Here is a 25,389-nt window from a genome sequence, read left to right on the forward strand (position 1 = left end):
CAAAGCAAACAAGTATATACGGCCGCAAGTTCGGCCAGGCCGAATCTTATGTACCCTCCACCATGGATTGCGTAGGAACTTCTACTAAAGGCTGTCATCCACAATCGAATTACTTGGGTTGCGATAACACTTGCCGATGGCAAGGTATCGCAAAACTTTTTAACACTGTCTTCTAAATTGTAAGTTAGCCCATACGGGGTATATATTAAACAAAAAAAGGCCGATTAAATACGTATATAATATAGTTTGACAAAATTTTCTATAGAAATGAAAACTTGACAAAATTTTCTATAGAAATAAAATGTTGACAAAATTTTCTATGGAAGTCAAATGTTGACAAAATTTTGTATAGAAATAAAATGTTGACAAAATTTTCTACAGAAATAAATTTTTTACAAAATTTTCTATAAAAATAAAATTTTGACAAAACTTTCTATGGAAATAAAATTTTGACAAACATTTCTATAGAAATAAACGTTTGACAAAACTTTCTATAGAAATGAAATTTTGACACAACTTTCTATAGTAATAAAATTTGACAAAATTTTCTATGGGAATAAAGTTTTGGTAGATTATTTTTGGCGATATGGACTAATTTTTGTGTAATAAGTCATCGCCTATATATAACTAAAGACCGATATTGACCAATTTTTACATGACTGTTAGAGGCCATATTTGACAAAATGTACCAAATTTCAACCGCATCGGATGACTTTTGCTATATATAATTATGGACCGATATGGACCAATTTTTGCATGGTTGTTAGATACCATATACTAACACCATGTACCAAATTTCAACTGGATCGGATGAATTTCGGTCCTCCAAGAGGCTCCTGAGGTCAAATCTGGGGATCGGTTTATATGGGAGCTATATATAATTATGAACCGATATGGACCAATTTTTGCATGGTTGTTAGATACCATATACTAACACCATGTACCAAATTTCAAATGGATCGGATGAATTTCGGTCCTCCAAGAGGCTCCTGAGGTCAAATCTGGGGATCGGTTTATATGGGAGCTATATATAATTACGAACCGATATGGACCAATTTTTGCATGGTTGTTAGAGGCCGTATACTAACATCAGGTACCAAATTTCAACAGGATCGGATGAATTTTGCCCCTCCAAGAGGCTCCGCAGGTCAAATCTGGGGATCGGTTTATATGGGGGCTATATATAATTATGGACCGATATGGACCAATTTTTGCATGGTTGTTAGAGACCGTATACAAACATCAGGTACCACATTTCAACCGGATCGGATGAATTTTTCACCTCCAAGAGGCCCCGGAGGTCAAATCTGGGGATCGGTTTATATGGGGGCTACATATATTAATGGACCGACATGAACCAATTTTTGCATGGGTGTTAGAGACCGTATACTAAGACCACGTACTAAATTTCAACCGGATCGGATGAATTTTGCTCCTCCAAGTGGCTCCGGAGTTCAAATCTGGGGATCGGTTTATATGGGAGCTATATATAATTATGGACCGATATGGACCAATTTTTGCATGGTTGTTAGAGGCCGTATACTAACATCAGGTACCAAATTTCAACCGGATCGGATGAATTTTGCTGCTCCGGGAGGCTCCCCAAGCCAAATTTGGGGATCGGTTTATATGGGGGCTATACGTAAACGTGGTCCGATATGGCCGATTTTCAATACCATCCGACCTACATCAATAACAACTACTTGTGCCAAGTTTCAAGTCGATAGCTTGTTTCGTTCGGAAGTTAGCGTGATTTCCACAGACGGACGGACAGCCGGACAGACGGACGGACGGACGGACATGCTTAGATCGACTCAGAATTTCACCACGACCCAGAATATATATACTTTATGGGGTCTTAGAGCAATATTTCGATGTGTTACAAACGGAATGACAAAGTTAATATACCCCCATCCTATGGTGGAGGGTATAAAAATCGTTCAAATATAGGACATGTTTTTCAACACTTTATTTTAAAGACGTTTTTTACTTGAAACACAGCATAATTTCTACTAGAAGTCGAGTCTTAATTTGGAAAATAAAGTCGTCGTTAACTTGGTTTGAAAGGACTTTGATAGCATATAAAGAAAAAAAGCTGAAAAAGCGAAAAATTAAAATTTGCTTCCTAGAAGCAAGTACACAAAACCTGATTTTAAAAGAGAATTGTGTCTAAAAAGTATCCTTACTTGTCTTCTCCGCTTCTTTGGCTCGGAATCAATACCAATTTTTTTAAAGTAAAGACAAAATCTTTGGAACCGGGTATGCTTTTTTTTCAGTGTGGAGAATGGTTTATATGGAGGCTATATATAATTATGGACCGATATGGACCAATTCTGGCACGGTTGTTAGGGACCATATACTAACACCATGTTCCAAATTTCAACCGGATCGGATGAATTTGCTTCTCTTAGAGGCTCCGCAAGCCAAATCTGGGGATCGGTTTATATGGGGGCTATATATAGCTATGGACCAATTTTAGCATGGTTGTTAGAGACCATATACCAACACCATGTACCAAATTTGAGCCGGATCGGATTAAATTTGCTTCTCTGTAAGGCTTCGCAAGCCAAATCTGGGGATCGGTTTTAACGGGGCTATATATAATTATGGACCGATGTGGACCAATTTTTGCATGGTTGTTAGAGACCATATACCAACACCATGTACCAAATTTCAGCCGGATCGGATGAAATATGCTTCTCTTAGAGGCTCCGCAAGCCAAATCTGAGGGTTCGTTTATATGGGAGCTATACGTAAAAGTAGACCGATATGGCCCATTTGCAATACCATTCGACCTACATCAATAACAACTACTTGTGCCAAGTTTCTAGTCGATAGCTTGTTTCGTTCGGAAGTTAGCATTTTTTCAACAGACGGACGGACATGCTTAGATCGACTCAGAATTTCACCACGACCCAGAATATATATACTTTATGGGATCTTAGAGCACTATATCGATGTGTTACAAACGGAACGACAAAGTTAATATACCGCCATCCTATGGTGGAGGGTATAAACAGCAGGCATATGCTTTAGCTTTTTTCTTTGCTCTAAAGGCCGGTACTACGTTCATTTTTGCGAAAAAATTTTATAGAAACCATTATTGCGCAAATAGAAAGCGGTGTTTATTTAGGTAACTGGAAGTGCTATTTAACAGTGAGCGATATGGAATTAAGTTGGTGGTTGCTGCTTGTCATTACAAAATTAACATTTTATTTTACCTTGGGCTATTGATCTGCTACTCCTTTTCGGAACAAAAATATGATCCGTGTTTGCGTTATAAACCCACACAAATAGTTTTAATAAATAAATTAATTCTTAATTCACATTGCAAATGGCGCCATGCTATAAACGTCGGTTTTCGACTCAAAAAAACCCAAGTACCACAAATGGAAAAAATTTCGCTAGTTTTTCGCATTTTTTTGTTTTGTATGGAGTTTTAACGCGAAAACCGAACAGAGTACCAGTCTTAAAGCGGCTTTATTTTTTCCAACACACATAGAAAAGCGCAATGCTCGCTTCATAAACAAATTTATATTTTCAATTATAAACCTGGAAGCAACAAATGTTTTTAACGTCAAAAACAAAACAGCCTACCAAAGCCCAAAAAGTTAAAATATTTTAAACTTTTTTTTTAAGATTCGGCCCCAAACTTACATTTATTGTGTGCAGACTCATAATATAATTACGTGTGCTTCAACTGTTTTCAAAGCAAAGAATATATCGAAGAATTACGCGGCATGTTCATTGTGCGTCGGCCTTAAGTTTTAAATATAACCATAACGATAGGCGGTAGGCAAAGCCCAAAATCCGCGACGGAATACCGTGACGGCTAACGGCGTGTCGCCAAATTAAAATCTATTCTAATTCCTTGGCGTAAAATGGTTTAGTGTTGCCATCGCTTATCAATTTGTTTAATTCACCACTAGGCATTGTTGTTGCCTAGCCACGTGCACATTCTTTTATCTTCAAAGAACTCGACAAAAACAAGATATTACATGTTTTTATTCAACTCATTTATTACATATTAAAAAATCATGCTATATTGACCATCAAAAATACTCGGAAACAAGAAAAGAGTAAATTTTTGCCGACAAGCTTATTGCATTTGTCGTCGCTTCAAAAATGTTTCGCTTACCGACTATCGATATAGTTACATTTACACACTTACACCATAACCATGTTTACGTGCATTTCTTATAGGAAGCCCAAAATTCGCAATGGTGTCTCCAAATTAAAATAGGGTTGTCATCGCTTATCAAATTATTGAACTCACCACTAAACATTGTTGTTGCCTGGTCACATAAAAATTCCATTTCTTTGAAATAACTCTATATTGAATATTTAATATTGAAAAATCAGGCTAATGATAGCAAAAATACTTGGAAGCAAAAAGAAGCTAATTTTTGATGACAAAGAGTTCACAGACTTTTGCGATAAAATGTCATACTATAGACATACCGATATAATCCATCTTCAGACTTAAACTGACTGAAGACAAAAGAAAATTTGTGTAAAATTTCTCCAACTTAATTTCATTATGAAGGTTTTTGTGTGATTATAACAGACAGACGGACATTGTTAGACCGTCTTAGAATTTCATCCTGATTAAGAAAATATCTACTTTATACAGCCAGAAAACGACATTTCGATGTGTTCCAAAAGGAAGGTCAAAACTCACGCACGATATACGAGTATTTAGTAGGTCTCAAGTTCACACACACACTCCGCCATGAAATGATAATCCGAACTCATGCACAAACAAACTTTTAACGGTACACACGCAAGAGTGGAAGATTGTTAAGCACCTATAATTACGGACAGAAGGCACGAATGCATAGTAACATAATTTCGTTATTCACGAAGCTGCAAAAAAGTGATTCGGGACACAAAAGACAATCACATTCGTTGAAAAAAGCGATGCTGAAACAGGTCTATTAATTAAATTGAAAATATAACACCCCAATAAACACAAACGTTTGAAAAATGCTAAATTTCAACAATTTTTCAAACATTTTTTCAAAGGATTAGGGTAATATTCAAGTTGAGAAATTGTTGAGAAAATCGCGTTCTCAACAAAAAACAGACATTACCCTCAACAGTGAAATTCAACACATTAGCAATAATATCTCAAGTGTTATCCTCAAATTGAAATGCATCGCTACTCAATAATTTGTCAAACAATTTTCGATGCGAGTCAAATTCAAAATTAACATCGTTGCAAATACTTCTCAACCTAAATTTGTATGAATGATATCCCCACTTCAAATTGAAAGTCAAAGCCAAAATTCTATGAATTTTGTATAATTTATTTATTTTTATCAAAATAAAATATATAATAATACACTACACTACATAATACACTACAATAACAAATGATAAATAATAATCTTATTAAACATATCAACAAATAAGAACAAAAAAAAAAAAACAACAAAACTTTAAATATCTTAAACATTATTAGTAAACACTTTTGCATTGATAATTCGATTTCCTTCCTTTTGGTGTCATAAAACAGCATTAAAATTTATTAACATGCGGGCAATTTGAAATTAGGAACGTACTGGACCGCGTGTTAGAATTGATTTCCAAAAGAAGGAATTCACAAAATATCCATTTTAAACTTATAATAGCATATGAATTAAACTGACGATGTGATGCACATTTTCATCCAGAAGTTGTTGATTTCAACAATTTATTGTTTTTAACAATTTTAATTGGTTGCACTTGTAATGTTTCTGGAAACTTTTTCTTGTGATAAGCCACTCATTTTTCATTGGTCAGCTTCTTATTGTTTGCAAGAATGTAGCATCCAAAGATTTTAGTTTTCTGCAAATAGATTTAAATTTAGTGACTTCTTTAAAGTGTTGATTTAATTTTTCATATTGACGTACCAATTATTATAAACTATTTGAAGCAGTTCCAGTTAATTGTCCACCATTTTTTCATTGGTTAGCTTTTTAATGTTTTCAAGAACGTAGAATCCATAATTTTAGTTTTCTGCAAGGAGATATACATTTAGTAACTTCCTTAAAGTTTTATTTCATTTTTTATTTTCACTTACCTATTTTTATAAACTATTTGGTTATTTGTCTAAAATTTTCCATTTTTTTATTTCTTGCAATTGACCACGAACTTCGTTGCACAAATAAGTATTGAAAACCACATGGTTTTTTCGTTGCATTTTAGGGTAGTGTTTTGTCAAAGTTTTCTCATATTATCTTCAACACCTTTTCAAAGATTTCGTCAACATTTTGACAAATTGGAAGTAATTCGCAAACAATTTGAAGATGTATTGAAGATGAGCAATTTCAAGTCAAGTTGAATTTATGTTGAAAAATATATTTACCCTCAAACTGAAAAGTTGTTGCATTTGAAAAACGCTCATCCTGTGTTTATTGGGACTAGTGCGTAAATAGGGATGCCAGACGTACTCTTTTGAAGATGTGCTCTTAAAACAAGATAGGCCAAAAGAGCACGCAAAAGTGCTCTATTTTTAGTTAAGTACTCTTTTTGTAAGTACAAGCATAGACAATAGATGGTATATAGATAGGACATGTGTCTCTTTAAAAAAAATGTGTCAGTTCCAAAAATTAATTTTCTGACATTTCGTTTTGATTTTTTCGTAGAGTCAGTCCCAAACATTAATTTTCGCGCATTTGCTTTTGTGTTGTTCGTAAAGAGCAATGCTGCTCAAACTTAAATTTCGTATTTTCGCGGTTTTAGTCACAATTTTTTGTTCAAATATGAACTTTTAATATATTAATTTATTTATAAATCCTCTAGTGCATCATAAACGTTCTAATTTTGTGTAAAATTGGCAAATTACAAAATGGACAACGAAAGAGATTGTAAGCGTGCTCTTATTTTTCTCGTTTATTCTTAATCTTTGGAACTGTCAAACCTAGTTTGACACTGTAAGTGACTGGAAAAAATATTTGTACAAATATCTAAATAAAAAAGGAACCCCAAGTATTTTATTTCAAAAGCTTTCATAAAAAAATCTGACAAAAAGAAAAAATATTTCATTGAAATATAAGTAAGAAATTTGAGTTGAAGATAATTTCCTTATAAATTTGGGGAAGCAAAAAAAGAATTAAAATACTTTTACATCGCCGGGAATTCGATCCTTGGTATTATCAGCATCGCTAAAGAAAATCAAGAATATCAACAAATTTTAGCGAAAATTCCGATTAACAAAAGAGGGAAAAAGGAAAACATTATAATAATCATAAATTTATTTACAATTTGGTGTGGTCTGGGACCCAAGGGGATACCACAGGCCACATCAGCTGTACCTGTGGAAGTAAATCGTTTTGTAGAACATTTGGTACATCAAACATTATAAATTGAATCAATTAATCATAAAAGAAAACGCAATATGATCTTAAAGGATGGAAGGAAATTAGCGGATAAATTATATTAAGAAGAAATACAAAATTATTTACTAAATATTACCTACTGATAAAGATGCTACAACTAAAGGATTATAAGAACTTTTTTATCTAATCTTGAATTACACGATTGAACACTAGGAATTAAATATTTCCAAAACATACATTAACTTTCAATGTCATATAGTTTTAATAATATTTGCGATCCAGACCTCAACATCAGCGGGCCCGAAGATTACGAGGAAATTGGTGAGTCATCTATTGTATATTAAATCCACACCTAGTCATATACAAACATTCCCCCATATATATATATATATATATATATATATATATATATATATATATATATATATATATATATATATATATATATATATATATATATATATATATATATATATATATATATATATATATATATATATATATATATATATATATATATATATATATATATATATATATATATATATATATATATATATATATATATATATATATATATATTACTATTTTAATTATTCATATTATCGCTTTAATTCTTTAGCGATGCTGATAATACCAAGGATCGAATTCCCGGCGATGTAAAAGTATTTTAATTCTTTTTTTGCTTCCCCAAATTTATAAGGAAATTATCTTCAACTCAAATTTCTTACTTATATTTCAATGAAATATTTTTTCTTTTTGTCAGATTTTTTTATGAAAGCTTTTGAAATAAAATACTTGGGGTTCCTTTTTTATTTAGATATTTGTACAAATATTTTTTCCAGTCACTTACAACACCCATGGCCCATCTATGTATTATAAGGTCTATGAGTACAAGTACGTAAATGTCACACTACAAGATTTTCCTACGCCGTTATTTTCTAATTAAATAGTGTTTTACTTTATATATCAGAGTCGAAGAAGAGCACGCCGATGTTGCTTCTTCATTTTGTACTCTATTGCAAATGTAAACAAACTTCTTTCAATAACATTTTTCACAAAAACACCAAACAAATGACTTACAAAGTATTGTAAGAAAATTAGCTTGATTTTAAAGTGGTTTATTTCAAAGATTATAGATTTGAGGAAGATGGGAGATTGGCTTGCGTCATACCAAGTGTTGCATTTACCAGATTAGTTTAATACATGTTTGTAATCTTTTAGTTGTTTTTAGTTTTTATTTTTTAAATGAAAAATTTAATTTTCTTAATGAAACAATGTTAAATTTTAGGCAACAACAAAAAAAAAATACATTTTCCCCTTTATGGAAATTTATTTCCATAAAGGGGAAAATGTATGTGCATTTTAATGCTATGTCAATACTTGTCGTATACGCGTTTGGTTCGAGTATTAAACTAATGTGGTAAATGGTTTGATGTGCTCAGTAGCCAATCTCCCATCTTCCTCTTCTATAATCTTTGGTTTATTTTATGTATATGTTATGAACATTTTTTATGTTTAAATGAATTATTATGGGATTCAATGTTTTTATTTTATTTGAAAAAGTGTGCTCTTTTTTCGTATGTGCTCTTTTTGCCTCTTCAAAATCTGGCATCCCTATGCGTAAATATAAGCATAGCGATAGGCCATAGGCGAACACTCGTTTACATACATTTCTTATGGTGGAATTACGTACCATGCGGCCATGCGTGCGTACGTTATATGCTATTATCAAAAAAAGTTAAAATGTGGGAACTACTACTGTTTTAGTTACACGATAAAAGTAACGTATGCATATGACGCATGAAGTTGACGAACTTTTAACTTTTAAATGCGTCGAGTGCGTTGACAACATGTAAACAAATCAACAAACGAAAAACAATCGAAAATATAGACGAGGAATTATTGAGGAAGTTTAAAAAACATAAAGTCCAATACTTTAAATAGTGTGTGTAATATAAAAACATAATAAAAAGTGCAGAGGCGAGGAATGTAATCAGCTGATTTATTTGTGTTCCGACGCATTCTGTGTAACTTAATTGAAGAAACGCCCAGCAAAAAAATTTGGAAGTTCTTCCAAAGGCACAACTTTAAAAGCACTTCCAAAAGATGTACTCCCGAAGATGTTCTTTATTTTAACTATATAGGAAGTTCTTTTAATTCAATTATTTATAACTCGCTTTTTTCTTATTCTTACACGGATGAAAAAGACTGTTTTTCATATGTTTGGCTATAAACATTATATGTTTGGAACACAAATTTTTAAACACAATATTTTTGAGTGCAAGCATATAATGTTCATAAACTAGCATAACATGTTTGGGACATATATGTTAATATGTTAGAACATATTATGTTTGGGACATAAAATGTTTGTAAATATAATATGCTTGGATGCAAACATATATTAATTTAGAAATAGCCTATAAACATATATGTGTTTAGTAGCTTGGAGAGCTATTTAACAGGGAGCGATATTGAATTAAGTTGGTGGTTGTTGCTTGTTATTACAAAATTAACATTTTATTTTTCCTTGGGCAATTGATCAGCTACTTCTTTGATCCTTACAAACTGTGTGGTCCGCTGTTCGAATCCCCGTCCGGCAAAAGGTAAAATTAAAATAAAAAAAAATCATACAATTGAATAATTTCTTCTACAATGTTTGTATTACAGAAAAAGGTGCTAAGAACTAAAAAATCTCGTGGAAGTGAGAAAGATGTGGGGGAATATACAATTAGGCAGAAACAAAATTTTGAGCATTCAGGTCGAAAACCTATGTTGTTAGCACCTATATTACCTGAGCACAATATTGTTTGGGAGAATTTTTTTAAGCATATAATATTTTTGGGTGCAAAATGCTTCCAAACATATCATATGTTCACATAATAACATATTGTTTTTTGGAAGACAACATTATTGAATTTGGATGCAAAAATACAAAATGTTTGGAACTTAGACTACCCAAACATATATTGTTTAGACCAATATGCTTTCAAACATATTATATATTGGAAGATATCAAACATATAAATGTTTGGGCAATACCCAAAAATGTATATGCTTGAAGCAATATATGTTTGGGAGTATATGTTACAGAAGCGATTTTTTATGAGGGTGTAATGGGTACATTTTTTTGTGTCAAAAAGGTTAAAACAGAGTAAGGTTTAATAAAATGGTACAAATTATTGAAATTTTTCCATTCAAGAAATATTGTGAATTTTTAAAAATATTTTAATTCAAACGTTTTGGACAAGCAATGCATTAAAAATCATAAAAAAATTATAAAAGTAATTTATTTGTCGAAATATGACAACATTTTGTAATTCACATCCAAAACACTGAATTTGAATCACAGATTAAGAAGTGATGCAAATTCAGTGTAACGGCTGTTAAAATGGTGAACATCCGTCCTATGACAAGCCCATGTTAAATTCATCGCTTCTGCGCCAATTTTGCACTATTTCCGGATCCAAAAAGAACATTTTCCCTACCTTTTTGGCGACGCTTTTTTACTGGGCGTATTCGTCGACGCATTCGAATACAACGTCGCACGCATGACCGCATGGTATGTAATTCCACCTTTATGGGAAACCCAAAATCCGCTACGGGATACCGTGACGGCTAGCGCAGTGTCGCCAAATTGAAATCTATTCCTTGGATGAAAATGGGATAGTGTTGCCATAACTTATCGAGTTTTTAAATGAACCACTAAGCACTTTTGTTGCTTGGCCACGTGAACATTATTTTATCTTCAAATAACTAAAAACTAACTAGATAACATGTTTTTATTCAACTCCAACATTAAATATTGAAAAATCATGCTCTATAAAAAACCATAAGCCTATCGCTATGTTTATAATTACACGCATAGCCGGTAGGCGTGTATTTCTTACGAGAATCCCAAAAAACCCACGAAGGAATACCGTGACGATAAGCGAACGGCAACACTATACCGTTTTCCGCCAAGAAATTGGAATAGAATCTAAGTCGGCGGCACGCTGTTAGCCGTCACGGCATAAGCGTAGGAAGGCCTCTGAGGAGGGGGCTTAGACCCCCCCAGAAAAATTTTAGCCCCCCCCCCAGAATTTGAAACTCTATTTATGATTTTCCATTTTTCAATAAATGTCAATAGTTTTTTTTTTAATTTTTATAAAAATTAAACAAGTATATACAATCGCACAAAGTTCCGCTAAAGACTTTCATGAACAATCGAATTACTTGGGTTGTGGTAGCAGTTGCCGATGGCAATGTTTCAAGTCAGATATTTATGAAATAAAGCTGTGGTTGAACTTATGATTGATTTAGTTTAGTCAATTTAATTAAACAAATAGTAATTGATATTAAAACTATTTTTTCATAAATTAATATCTTAATAATGCTGCGAAAAAGCGTCGCCAAAAAAGTAGTGAAAATGTTCTTTTTGGTCTAGAAGTGGTGCAAAATTGGCGGAGAAGCAATGAATGTAATATGAGCTTGTCATGGGACAAATGTCCACCGTTTCAACAGCCGTTGCAATGAATTAGAATCACTTCTTAATGTGAGATCCGAATTCAGTGTTTTGAATATGAATTAAAAAATTTTGTGATATTTTCCTAAATAAATAATTTTTATATTGTTTTTATGATTTTAATGCATTCTGACGCTTGTTTGAAACGTTTTTCCTCGAACAATTTTCAAAATTATCGATTTTTCTATAATGGATTTAGCAGTTTTGTGGCAAAATTTGAATAATTTGTACCAATTTATTTATTCTTACTCTTTTTTTAAACTATTTGAAAAAAAAAAGAAAACAAAAAATTATACATTAAAATATGAAAAAAATCAAGTAAAAAAACTTCCTGTGTAGTTAAAATAATTGAGGACATTTTTGGAAGTACTTTAGAACAACTCACAATTTTTTTGCTGGGAAAAGTGTGGAACTACTTTTAGTTGCTTTTTTATAAATTAATTGACGAGTTATTTTGATGTCTAATTTTTTATGACATTTTATGAAATAAAACATTAATTGAACCTATAAGTTCAGTCCATAAATTTTTAGCTAGGGGGGCTATAGCCCCCCCCCCCCCCCTAGGAAAATTGTCTAGCTACGCTAATGCGTCACGGTCTTGCGTCGCGGATTTTGGGATTCTCAAAAATATACATACCTTTTTCTAAAAATTCCACACTTTTTAGAAAAAAGGGTGTGGGGATATTGGACATTACCTGGTAGTAATCTTTTAAACTTTTTAATAAAATCAACTTAACAGTTTTGCCTACACACAATCGAGATATTGTATGCGAACAATTATAGATTTGAGAGCATTTGGTACACATAAAAGTATTTTATGTATTTTACGAAATTTATCCGAATAATAACAAAAATATAACGCACTGAATATGACCTTTGTTTATCAAATGCGACCTAGTGTCTTTGTTTATAGATCAGAAGTTCATAGTTGTTTAACTTTAAACAGGTGCCCTCATATGGGGACAGAGGGCGGTAATGGGTTAATATACATGCAATATGTTGTTTTTTGTTGAGTTATTTGGAGAAAAAGAATGTCCACGTCACCAGACAACAACAATGCCTAGTGGTGAATTAAAAAAATTGATAATCGATGGCAACACTGTCCCATTTTCCAACAAACAAATGTTCGCCTATCGCTATGGTTACATTTGTACACTAAATCGGCATTTTCTATTTTTGGAGTAAGAAATCGGCAACATTGGCAGCACTGATCTCTGCCCTTTCTTCCGTTCACTCCTAGAAATCATACCCAATTTTGTTTTTAAGACTTCATACATGTTTGAAAGTAACCTTAGGAACTTATTGAATTTGAAGAACAAGCATCTTCGGTCCATTTTCATTTTTGGCCGAATGCACAATTAATTATGGTCGAATGTAACCAAATAAAACTAATTATGAACAATTTGATAAATAAATAATTATATTAAAAATACATTTACTTACCCCGCGATTCCTTCAGAATTCCTTTAACAAATGACAATTACGCAGCACCTAACCACAATGGAATCCAACAAACAACTAAATATTGTGGGCAACGTTGTATTTTCATGAAGCCGACTGCATTTATCTCAAAGACAATAGACTTTAGAAGATGGGAAATTGGCTTGCGTCATACCAAATGTTGCATTGACCAAAGATTATAAATTGTAGGAAGATAGGAAATTAGCTGACGGCGCTAGGTCCATTCATGTTTGTAATTTCTTTATTTGCATTTTTTTTAAATGAACAATGTTACATTTTGAGCACTAAATTAAAAATTAGATTTCCCCGCTTGCTCCAAGATATTTCTAACTCTTAATTTCTTTTTATTTCTATTTTAATGTGACGAACCTAACACGTAAACGACTATTCTCAGCAGCCAATTTCCCATCTTCTAAAGTATATTGTCTTTGATTTATCTGCCGAAATGAGATGGCTAGCAGCAGTGAAGCATTGAAATATATACTACATACAGATACACCTATAGAAGTGGTGGGTATTTCAAGAGAACAATATGGATGAGGCCACAGCCAGTTTCTCTTTCATACCCAAACGATGCAATGCTCAAACCGCAAACATGTTCGTTGTGTTGATTTGAGTGTGTGCCTATACCTTATGTGAGAGATTATTTAAAAGTTGCTTATATGCTAATAGCAATGAAATGTTGGAGCTCCGATAAAATGTTTGACTGCATTAGGATGTAGCATATATACAGGGTGTCTGATATGTAAGTTTATTGCTCAAAAGCAAAAAGAAATGTCGGAAATAACATCACATTTTAAAATCAGTTTAAGTTTGACATGAACGCCTTCAAAAGGTCGACAACGCCAAAGATTATAGAAGAGGAAGATGGGAAATTGGCTACTGAGCACATCAAACCATTTACCACATTAGTTTAATACTCGAACTAAACACCTATACGACAAGTATTGACATAGCATTAAAATGCACATAAAAAGAAATTAAGAGCACGAAATAAATTTCCATAAAGACGAAAATGTAATTTTTGTTTGTTGTTGTCTACAATTTAACATTGTTTCATTAAGAAAATTAAATTTTTCATTTAAAAAATAAAAACTAAAAGATTACAAAAATGTATTAAACTAATCTGGTAAATGCAACATTTGGTATGACACAAGCCAATCTCCCATCTTCCTCAAATCTATAATCTTTGGACAACGCCATCACACACTGCACGAAATCGGACCTGCGTTGTTATATATATACAGTGTGGCTTATATGTATTGCAACCAACTTCAGGGTGTTATAATTTCTACACCGCTCATCTGACAGCTGACCGATTTAGTCCAGTAACAGTTAATTTTATTCTTTACAAGCTTACAAATCCCTGCTGATCTATTGCATTCAGAAATAAAGCAATTACAGTGAAACTTCTGAATGGTGGACACCCACGGACCGTGGTGCCAACTGTTTTGGGCTGAAAATCGTCAATTTTTAAAATATTTTTCGTCAAAATTCAATTCGTCCCAAAAAATTCGTCAAAAAATCGTCACCCATAAATCAGCTGAAAAAAAGATTTAGCAATAAATTAAAAATTTTATTCGAACAAAACCATAAGAAAAGGCTTTAATTCATTTTAGTTCCATAAAAAATGCCGTTTAACTCTCCAACTAAGTAATCAACTTTTAATTAATTTAAAGTAATATTTCTGATTGTGACTTCATGTACTACATTAACAACATTTTCTTGACAGGCAAATTTCCTATTCTTCAAGCGAATTTAAATCCTTGCTACTCGCTCGTGTAAAATTTTTTATTATTATTTCTATTATCGGTAATAGCAATCAGAATTATTTAGTTTTAAATAGTTTTTTTGACAAAAGAATACCATGCAATGTTTAAGTTTAAAAGTAATTCCGCATTTTAGGTTTATGTATATTGATTGCTTTGAAATTTCTGTCTATGTTGGAGACGGTTGGGAGCAAGCTACATATAAATTGTCATATTCTGAGATTAAAAAAAGCTTGTTTACATTACAACTCATGAAAATCGTCAACTTATAACTAATCACTTTGAAAAATCGTCAAATCGCCATAAAAAACGTTAAAAAGAAACACTTGTGTCGAGCATTATAAAAAATCGTCAACTCATAACTACGTTGTTTAAAATCGTCGTCAAATCGTCAGAGGCCAAATTTACCATCAAAAATCGTCAAAATGACGATAAATCGTCAGAGTTGGTACCGCTGCCCACGGTCGCCTAAATTTTGTTTACATTTGGGAGGAGTCCAGTGAGAGGTTAATTTGATGTTTTCAGAGTGTCGAAATTCACGAGGGTTTTACTATACACTTTATTTTTGATTGGAAACCCACAAGTAGCTTTCGTTAGAGCCCTCCAGAATTTAAATGTGACTTGTTGTTTGTTTCTTGTACCATTCGTCCGTTACCGTAACACTGGCAGCGTTGCATAGGGCCCAAAAATTGCAAATAGTAATAACACCAGAAATGTTCCGAAAATTGAAGTCCTGATTTTATCGAAATACATGCCGCTGTGATGGAAAACTTGCTCGTGAGTTGAATGTATAACGAGAATGGATTCAACAGATATTGAAAATTGAGCTTGGACTAAAGCCAATGATATTCCAAAAACTCACCGATGCATAAAAAAGTTTGACGTGGAAGAGCAAAGGAGTTGATTCGGTCGACACCAAAGTGGACAGTTACCGAATTTGATTTTCTCCGATGAGAAACCATTCCAAAATGCACAATGTTTGTGAACAAACACAATTATCAGGTTGGCTGTTAATAAAGAAAAACACATTTTTTGTCAAAATTCGTTTTTATTATTCAACATAGTTCCCTTCAAGAGCGATACAACGATTATAACGAACTTCCAATTTTTTGATACCATTTTGGTAGTACTCCTTCGGTTTTGCCTTAAAATAGGCATCAGTTTGGCGATCACCTCTTCATTGCAGCCAAATTTTTTCCCTGCGAGCATCTTTTTGAGGTGACTTATGGCACGGTGCGTTGTCTTGGTGGAACAACACTTTTTTCTTCTTCATATGGGGCCGTTTTGCCGCGATTTCGACCTTCAAACGCTCCAATAACGCCATATAATAGTCACTGTTGATGGTTTTCCCTTCTCAAGATAATCGATAAAAATTATTCCATGCGCATCCCAAAAAACAGAGGCCATTACTTTCTTCGCTTCGGAGACGGTTCACCGGTCTCTGTCCACTCAGCCGACTGTCGATTGGACTCAGGAGTGTAGTGATGGAGCCATGTTTCATCCCTTGTCACATATCGACGGAAAAACTTGGGTGTATTACGAGTTAACAGCTGCAAACACCGCTCAGAATCATCAAAACGTTGTTGTTTTTGGTCAAACGTGAGCTCGCGCCGCACTCATTTTGCACAGAGTTTCCGCATACCCAAATATTGATGAATGATATGACCAACACGTTCTTTTGATATCTTTAAGGCCTCTGCTATCTCGATCAACTTCATTTTACGGTCATTCAAAATCATTTTGTGGATTTTTTTGATGTTTTCGTCGGTAACCACCTCTTTCGGGCGTCCACTGCGTTCACTGTCCTCCGTGCTCATTTCACCACGGTTGAATTTTGCATACCAATCAATTATTGTTGATTTCCCTGGGACAGAGTCCGGAAACTCATGATCAAGCCAAGTTTTTGCTTCCACCGTATTTGTTCCCTTCAGAAAACAGTATTTTATCAAAACACGAAATTCCTTTTTTCCATTTTTTCACAATAACAAAAGTTGCTTCACAAATGACGCTCTATCTCACAAACTAATTGACTTTCAGACGTCAAATTTTGACACGAATTATTTGAAGGTTAGTACTATATAAAAATAATATGCATTTAATACCAGCGACGCCATCTATATGTCAGACCGGGGTCTTATCAGCCAACCTGTTAATAGCGACATTTTATTGCAGTCGGATCGGTATTCTATCCAGGCCGACACGATTGCCTTATCAAAAAAGTCCATTACAACTCGTAGAGACCACTTCTTCGACCTGACAAATATGCGATAATAGTTAATCATCTGGTCGAGAAAATCAACGCCGCCCATTCCTTGGTTATAAAGTTGAACAACTTCTGGTCTGTTGACATTAACATATTTTTTATCGCTTCTATCGTATCGTTGGATAATGTCACTTTTTCCCATGCCTATGAAGTTTGAAGCCAGATACACGGGTTTACTATCAAACCATTTGGTTACAATGACATTTCCAGTTTGGCTTATCACTTGTTCGGCATAGCCACGCTCCCTTTTCCGCATTTCGGAATCAGACATAAGCGGGGGGTTTCTAAAACGTGACATTCGAATTGTTCCAGCTGCTAATATTTTTTGGTGTTTTAACTGCTCCAAAAGTGAATATGTTGTAAAAACGTTATCTACAAACAATTTATGCCCGATTGAATCTGCAGGTATTCGCTTTATAAGCTGTAAAACTATAGCAGTACTGAATCCATAATTTTCTATGAGAACGGGATCTATTTCTGTTGTTGACCCCTGATATACTATGAAATCCCCATGGACAGGGCTTTCCACGAATATACTGCTTCATCAAAAGGCGACCTTTGAAAGGTATAATTTGCTCATCCACACATAAAGATTCCTCCAAGGTGTACTTCAATAATCTTTCTCTAATAGCGTTCATTATAGGGCGAACTCTGAAAAATGTATCATTAACATTTGCCCAAAATTTCGTATCGACTAAATGAAAATTGGATCGAATGCTATAAAAGCGATTACGAGACATATTTTCTGCGAACAAAGGAAGCGCCAGTCCCTTTTCCCAATACATGGATATTCGCGGGTATTTCAAAATTCCCATCATACAATGTAAAGCAAAAAAATCCGGATTTCTTCCAGATGAGTTGGTTCGAAACGAATATGATTGTGAACAGCATAAAGATTTGTAAAATAAGCAGCACTTTCGAAAAACCTGTCGGACAAATATTTTTCAAAGTACTGGAAAGGTGTATGTAACATACACCTTCTGATGCAACCCTTACATGCTGGAAATTAACGTTCAAAATTCTATTTCTATGTTTAAGAAATGTCCAAATTTGGGGATCTCTCCCAAAAAAAATCTGGGTTTCCAAATACTATAATGAGTTAATATTAGAAGAAAATAAAACGTACAAGGATAATGAATAATAAACGCTCAAAGTCATGTCCTTCCAGGTGGACATCAGTAGTGAAAGGATTAAGAATAGAACAAAATTGTTCGGTCTAAAGATGCAAGGAAACTAAAGGTACAAATAAAGTGGGATTAGGGAAATCGTTCTATGAATCAAAGATCGAATCTAAGGTGTTTGAGCCCTATTTGGAATAACATTATTGTTAAACAAGTAAGGAAAGTCTAAAGTCGGGCGGAGCCGACTATATTATACCCTTCACCACTTTGTAAGTCCACATTTTCGATACCATATCAAATCCGTCTAATGTGTTGGATGCTATATGAATCCATACACATATATTCTGTATATCTTAGCAGATCTGTACAGAGTTCTGCAATACTTATAGATTTTACATTTAAGTCGGCTAATGCGCTGAGGTGGAACACAATGTTAGTAAAAAACAAGTAAGTAAAGTCTAAAGTCGGGCCGACTATATTATACCCTTCACCACCATGTGACCAACATTTGTGTTACCATCTCAACTACTTCAAATTTGCTGGGAGCTATATAAAGGTTTGCATTTCCAGATACAACTACTTATAATGGAGACAATTTTTTGTACTTCTACAAAATCTCTAGAATTAAAATTGAAATCGGCTAACGCCCTGGAATGAAACACAATGTTAGTAAACAAATATAGGAAATATGAAGCGAGAGAAATTTTGAGGCAATTGTACAAAAGAGCATTTGCGATTTATCAGGCGATACTTATGTATTCGAGATATAGGACAATTTGAGTAACATTTACAATATTTGCTACTCAGCAGTAGAGGTGTGCACGTGACACGAAATTGTCGTGACTCACGAAAAATTTCGTGACTCACGCGTGAGTCGTGAGTCACGCTCATGGCATCGGCGTGAGTGTGCGTGAGCGTGATTAACATACCAAAATGACGTGCGTGAGCGTGAGTCACGAAAATATTATCTTCGTGAGTGTGCGTGAGTAAAGATTTACGCTCACGAAAATAATCCCGCTCACCGACATAAAACGCTTAAGACTTAAATTCATTTACAATTTTAGTGACACCTGGGATGTTAAGAGTGTAATAACGCTCTCGATTTTAATAATGCTCGTGTTTTCAGACACGTCGCTAAGGTAAATTACTCAAAAAATTGTTCGTGAGTCACGACATTTTTCGTGAGTCACGATATTTTTCGTGAGTCACGGTATTTTCGTGAGTCACGACATTTTCGTGCGTGAGTGTGCGTGAGTACACATTTTCTTTTCGTGAGTGTGCGTGAGCGTGAGTCCTACCAAACAATATCGTGCGTGAGTAAGATTTTTCCATCGTGAGTGTGCGTGAGCGTGAGTAAAATACTACTCACGTGCACACCTCTACTCAGCAGTGACGATTTTACAAGGATATTGGTTAGATCTTGCCAAGATATGTGGTCAATTGTGGGTTGTGATATATTATTTGGTCATGTCGGGCGACTTGGAGCCTTATTTAAAACTCAACCTTATTTAAAACTCAACCGTTCTGTGGAAAGTCTGGCATTACAGTGTGTAGGATATGACTAAGATATGGGGAAATTATCACAGAATTTTGTGTAAAGTGTGGGAATTTTGGCCATATTTGTATAAACCGGAAAAACGAATATATGGAGGCTTTATCTAAATCTGAACCAAATTAGATCAAACTTGACACACTTAAATATCATATTAAATATATTCTCCGTGGAAACTATGCAGTCAATTGGAGGAAAATCCCATTGAAAATGGGTCTAAAATATGAAATAGTCTACCATATTTTCCCAACTCTGGTGTACATATAACGGGAGCTATATATAATCTGAACCGATTTCGACTAAATTTGACATGATTAGTTAGAATAATAATTCTGTTATCTCTGCAAAATTTCACGTAAATGGGAGTTTAACTTTGGCCCCCGTGGTAATTTGAGTATAAATCGGGCGAAAGATATATATGGTAGCTATATCTAAATCTGAACCGATTTCAACCAAATTTGGCACACTTATCGATACTATTAAACGTACTCCTTGTGCAAAATTTGAACTAAATCACGGCAAAACTCTGGCTTTTGAGGCCATATAAGTTCAAATCGGACGAAAGATATATATGGGAGCTATATCTAAATTTGAACCGATTTCAACCAAATTTGGTACACTTATCGATACTATTAAACGTACTCCTTGTGCAAAATTTGAACTAAATCACGGCAAAACTCTGGCTTTTGAGGCCATATAAGTGCAAATCGGACGAAAGATATATATGGGAGCTATATCTAAACCTGAACCGATTTCATTCAAATTTATCAAGCAATGGTAGAATGTTAATTCTACTCTTTATGCAAAATTGCACGTAAATCGGTAGTAAACTTTGGCCTCTGTGGTCATATGAGTCTAAATCGGACGAGAGATATATATGGGAGCTATATCTAAATCTGAACCGATTTCAATCAAATTTACCAAGCATTGGTAGGATGTCAATTCTACTCTTTATGCAACATTTCACGAAAATCGGTAGTAACCTTTGGCCTCTGTGACCATATGAGTCTAAATCGGACGAAAGATATATATGGGAGCTATATCTAAATCTGAACCGATTTAGCTAATGTTTTGCAAGTTTTTCGTGACTCATAAAATATTCGGATGTACTGAATTTGAAGAACATCGGTTGATAAACACGCCAATTATGACCAGATCGGGGATAAATATATATGACAGCTATATCTAAATCTGAACCGATTTTTTCTAAAATCAATAGCGATTGTCTTTGTCCCACAAAACGACCCTATGCCAAATTTGAGGACGATCGGACTTCAACTGCGACCTGTACTTTGCGCACAAAAATACATGAACAGACAGACAGACAGACGGACAGACAGACAGACGGACATCGCTAAATCGACTCAGAATTTAATTCTAAGACGATAAGACAGACAGACGGACATCGCTAAATCGACTCAGAATTTAATTCTACGCCGATCGGTATACTAAAAGAAGGGTCTATGACTATTATTTCTTGGCGTTACATACAATTGCACAAACTTATTATACCCTGTACCACAGTAGTGGTGAAGGGTATAAAAAAGCACATCCTTTTGAGGGCTTCCAAACACTATAATGAGCTTCCAACAATGCGATCGAAGCGCATCACTAAATAAATGATTTTTACTTCATGTACAAGTTATTCCTTCAATATAAAGGTACTTTATTCAGAGCTTAAACCAAATCTTATAAATAGGATTTTTAAATTGGATATTAAATAAAATAGTTTTGAGAATTTTTTTGCCCACTTTTAAGACCTACAAAGATCGTTGAGCACAAATTCAGTTTGGTGTACTGCAAATATATAATATTTGCTTTAGTTAAGTTGAAAGGTTATATTTTCGAAGACGGACGTTTGTTTCTTTTCTCAAATTCTACTGGGTGGTGACGTCTTACATGTTGATAAACTCCTGTTCTGTAGTTAAATACTCGATAGCAAAAGGGGCAGGTTCGAGTAGAAGTAAACGAAGCGTCTGTACCCTTGGACTTGCAATAATTGACATGGCCATCTAAGGTCGATTGTGATGTAAAACATTTTGCACAGTACTTGCACTGAAACTCCACTGGGTTAAGGTGAATTGACGCATGCTCTTGAAAACGAAATCGGTATCTGATTTTTCGTCCGCAACATTCTATATAAAACACATCATTGGGATGTTCCTTCTCGAAGTGCACTTTAACAGCGACAAAATTTGGAAATTTTTCTGAGCATACATAACAATCCAATAATGGCTTCCATTTGGCTATGATCGCATCCAGTTCTGAACCTGATTTCTTTACTCTTCTTTCGCGAGAACGCTGTATAAGCCTTCCAAACGAGTAGAGTGATTTTCTTTGATCACTGGAATCCCATTCGTCGTCTTGATCAAATTCGTCCACAACAAAGACATCACCTGATTCGAAGTTATCATCATCGTTATCAAGATCAATTGATTCATTTTCTTGTGATCCTACAGACTGATCATTGTGAAAACCATTTGCTGTATATTCTATTGAATATTCTCCAACAGAGTTCGTGGCATGGAGTAGGTCAGATCGACATGATCTAGGTTCGTCATCATTATGACCATCATCTGGTATTGTAATTATATCGGGAGGATCCTCATTGACTATGAATTCTTCTTTCACAATATCGTCCTGGTATTCAACATTAAGAAGATTATCCAACATTAGAAGTATGGAGTTCCGAAAGTTATTAAAACTCGATATATGACGCCAACATTCCATACATAATACCTGAATCGAATTCACAGACCCGACATTAATCTTCAGATACTAAAATAAGCAATAAGCAAAACATACTTTAGAAATGTTTCGTGAATATAACAATGATAGAGAACGTTACCTTAGGATCAAAATATTTTGTAGTGATATTGTATATCTCATTGGTACAGCCTTGGGCATCACGAAGCCGTATGCTATCATTGCAGGCGTTTCTACATAAAAAGCATGAATTTGTACCTGACATTGTTGTACACTTGAGAGGAGAACGAAAAAGTTAAAGAGACATATATTAGGTTGGTCAATGTTGGTAATGAAAATACGGATTTTAATGTGAAATAACTAAACAAGTGAGTAAAGAAAAAAGTAGAACGGGACCGACTATATTATACCCTGTACCACTTTGTAGATCCACAATTTCGATACCATATCAAATCCGTCAAATGTGTTGGGTGCTATATACATATAAAGGTTTTTGTCCCAAATACATACACTTGCCCGCATATTTCTGCGTTCGGGGCAAAAAAAAATTAAATTTAAAATTCATACATTCATTTCTCTACACATAAAGTATTTATGGGGCAAAAACTTATTTTATTTCATTTATTGGACATTTATCTGAAATATTATTATATAAACATAACGTGAAATGAATTATTGTACTTTTAATTCAGTTAAAAAAAAAATGACGAAAAAAAATACTAGCAAAAGTCTGCGTACAAGAATTTTTCAATATTAAAAATTAGGTTCTGTGAGCTCCTAGTAACTTGTTGGATAACCCTTTCTATTTAGTACCTCTCCGAGACGTCTTGGCATCGAATCCACGAGCTTTTTTGTATCATCAGCTGTAATTTTTCCCCATTCTTGCAATATTATCTCCTTAAGCATGTTTTTTGAGGTTATGGCATGTGTGCGAATCCTGCGTTCGAGTAAGTCCCATAAATGCTCGATAGGGTTAAGATCTTGTGATTGGGGGGCGTTCGTAACTGATTTTTAACGTTGTACAATAGCCATAGCTTTACATTTTGCGCGGTATGCTTGGGGTCATTGTCTTGCTGAAAGTAAAACTCTTCTTCTAGCCCCAACAGCTATGCACTTTGCAACAAATTATTTTTCAGAATTTGTATATACCCCATTTGGTCCATTGTGGATTCAATAAATTCAAGTTTACCAACGCCGCTGGCTGCCATACAACCCCATACCATGATTCCGCCTCCCCCATGTTTTACGGTTGGTACTAAATTCTGCCTTTCGAACGCCGTACCTTTCTTCCTCCACACTAACTTTTTGCCTTTTATTCCAAAAATGCAAAATTTGCTTTCATCCGAGAAAATTACTTTGTTCCAAAACTGGGGGGCTTGGATACATATTCATTTGCATAATCCATTCGCTTCTGCTTAATGACATCTGATATGTATGGCTTCCTACGGGCTACTTGGCTATTGTAGCCAGCCTTTTTCAAAATCCTACGGACCGTGTCATCGGAGACGACTTTGGAAAACCTTTCCTCTACCTCAAGTTTCAGTTGGTGGGCAGTTATCCTTGGATTTAGGCGCACCAATTGAACGATACGTTTTTTTTTCTCGGCGTGTTAATAGAGATGGACGACCAGATCGAGGCTTTGGCATTATGGAACCCGTTGAAACATAGTTGGTTATAACTCTCTGGATAGATGAGTGTGCTCTACCCAATTTCCAATTTCCCTATACGATTTTCCCTCAACATACAGCTTCATAATAATTTTTCTTTCGTCAATACAAATTTCTTTTCCCTTGTTTTCCATGGTTTAAATTGCGCACACCAGCCTCTTCAAATCACATAAGAAGAATGAAACAAACTTCTAAAGTCATAACAAACCGGTTTTGGTTAACGGTAAATGCAGTGTGGCCAACAGATCGCAGATGTACGCAGAATTTTGAGAGTGCATTTTTTGTGGGTGCTTCGTTAGAAAATTAATAAGAATTACAATTTTTGTATTATATGTAAGAAAATATACTTATAATTTAGAGAACTAGCTAATAAACTAAATAAAACAAAGTTTGGCTCAATACAAGTTTTAGTTTTTGAGATACGTGTGGATAAATTTAAAATTTCAATTTTGTATGCGCTGTACGCAGAAATATGCGGGCAAGTGTACATTTAAATCTGACTCGACCTGAACAACATTTGTTACACTTCTACTAAATCTATAGACTTACAATTTAAGTCGGCTAATGCCCAAAATCGGCATATATAGTTACAATGTTAATTCTACTCCGTGTGGAAAATTTCACTTAAATCGGATTACAACTCTGACCTCAGTAGTCGTATGAGTGAAAATCGAGGGAGAGATATATATGGGAGCTATATCTAAATCTGAGCCGATTTCAAATTTGTCATGCATATCGACAACGTTAATTCTACTTCCTATGAAAAGTTTCACGTGAATCAGAGTAAAACTTTGGCCTCTGTGGTCATATGAGTGTAGATCAGGCAAATGATATATATGGGAGCTATATATAAATCTGAACCACTTTAAACCAAATTGGAATGCGTATCCAGAAATGTTAATTCTACTCCCTCTATAAAATTTAAAGCAAATCAGGGCGAAACTCCAAGAGGCTCCAAAACCAAATCTCGGGATCGGTTTATATGGGGGCTATAAATGATTATGGACTGATATGGACCACT

The 25,389-nt window shown here is 34.3% G+C and overlaps 1 protein-coding gene across 3 annotated transcripts in view; it reads right to left on the minus strand.

Annotated features, from left to right (window-relative positions):
* Positions 1 to 25,389, minus strand: part of LOC142231708 (uncharacterized) — a 40,856-nt gene that overhangs the window by 10,154 nt on the left and 5,313 nt on the right. Inside the window, exons 2-3 of one of the 3 annotated variants that reach the window (XM_075302327.1) lie at positions 22,844 to 22,975; positions 21,632 to 22,773 (exon numbers count right to left, since the gene is read on the minus strand). The exons of 1 other annotated variant lie outside the window; for it this stretch is intronic. In XM_075302327.1, coding sequence (XP_075158442.1) covers positions 21,832 to 22,773; positions 22,844 to 22,975 — 1,074 coding nt within the window. In that variant the 3' untranslated portion in view covers positions 21,632 to 21,831. Of the gene's footprint in view, positions 1 to 13,272; positions 13,384 to 21,631; positions 22,774 to 22,843; positions 22,976 to 25,389 lie in introns of those variants that run through there. One more of the 3 variants, XM_075302329.1, reaches the window with a different exon arrangement.

Source organism: Haematobia irritans, chromosome 3, assembly GCF_050003625.1.
Source record: "Haematobia irritans isolate KBUSLIRL chromosome 3, ASM5000362v1, whole genome shotgun sequence".
NCBI lineage: Eukaryota > Metazoa > Arthropoda > Insecta > Diptera > Muscidae > Haematobia > Haematobia irritans.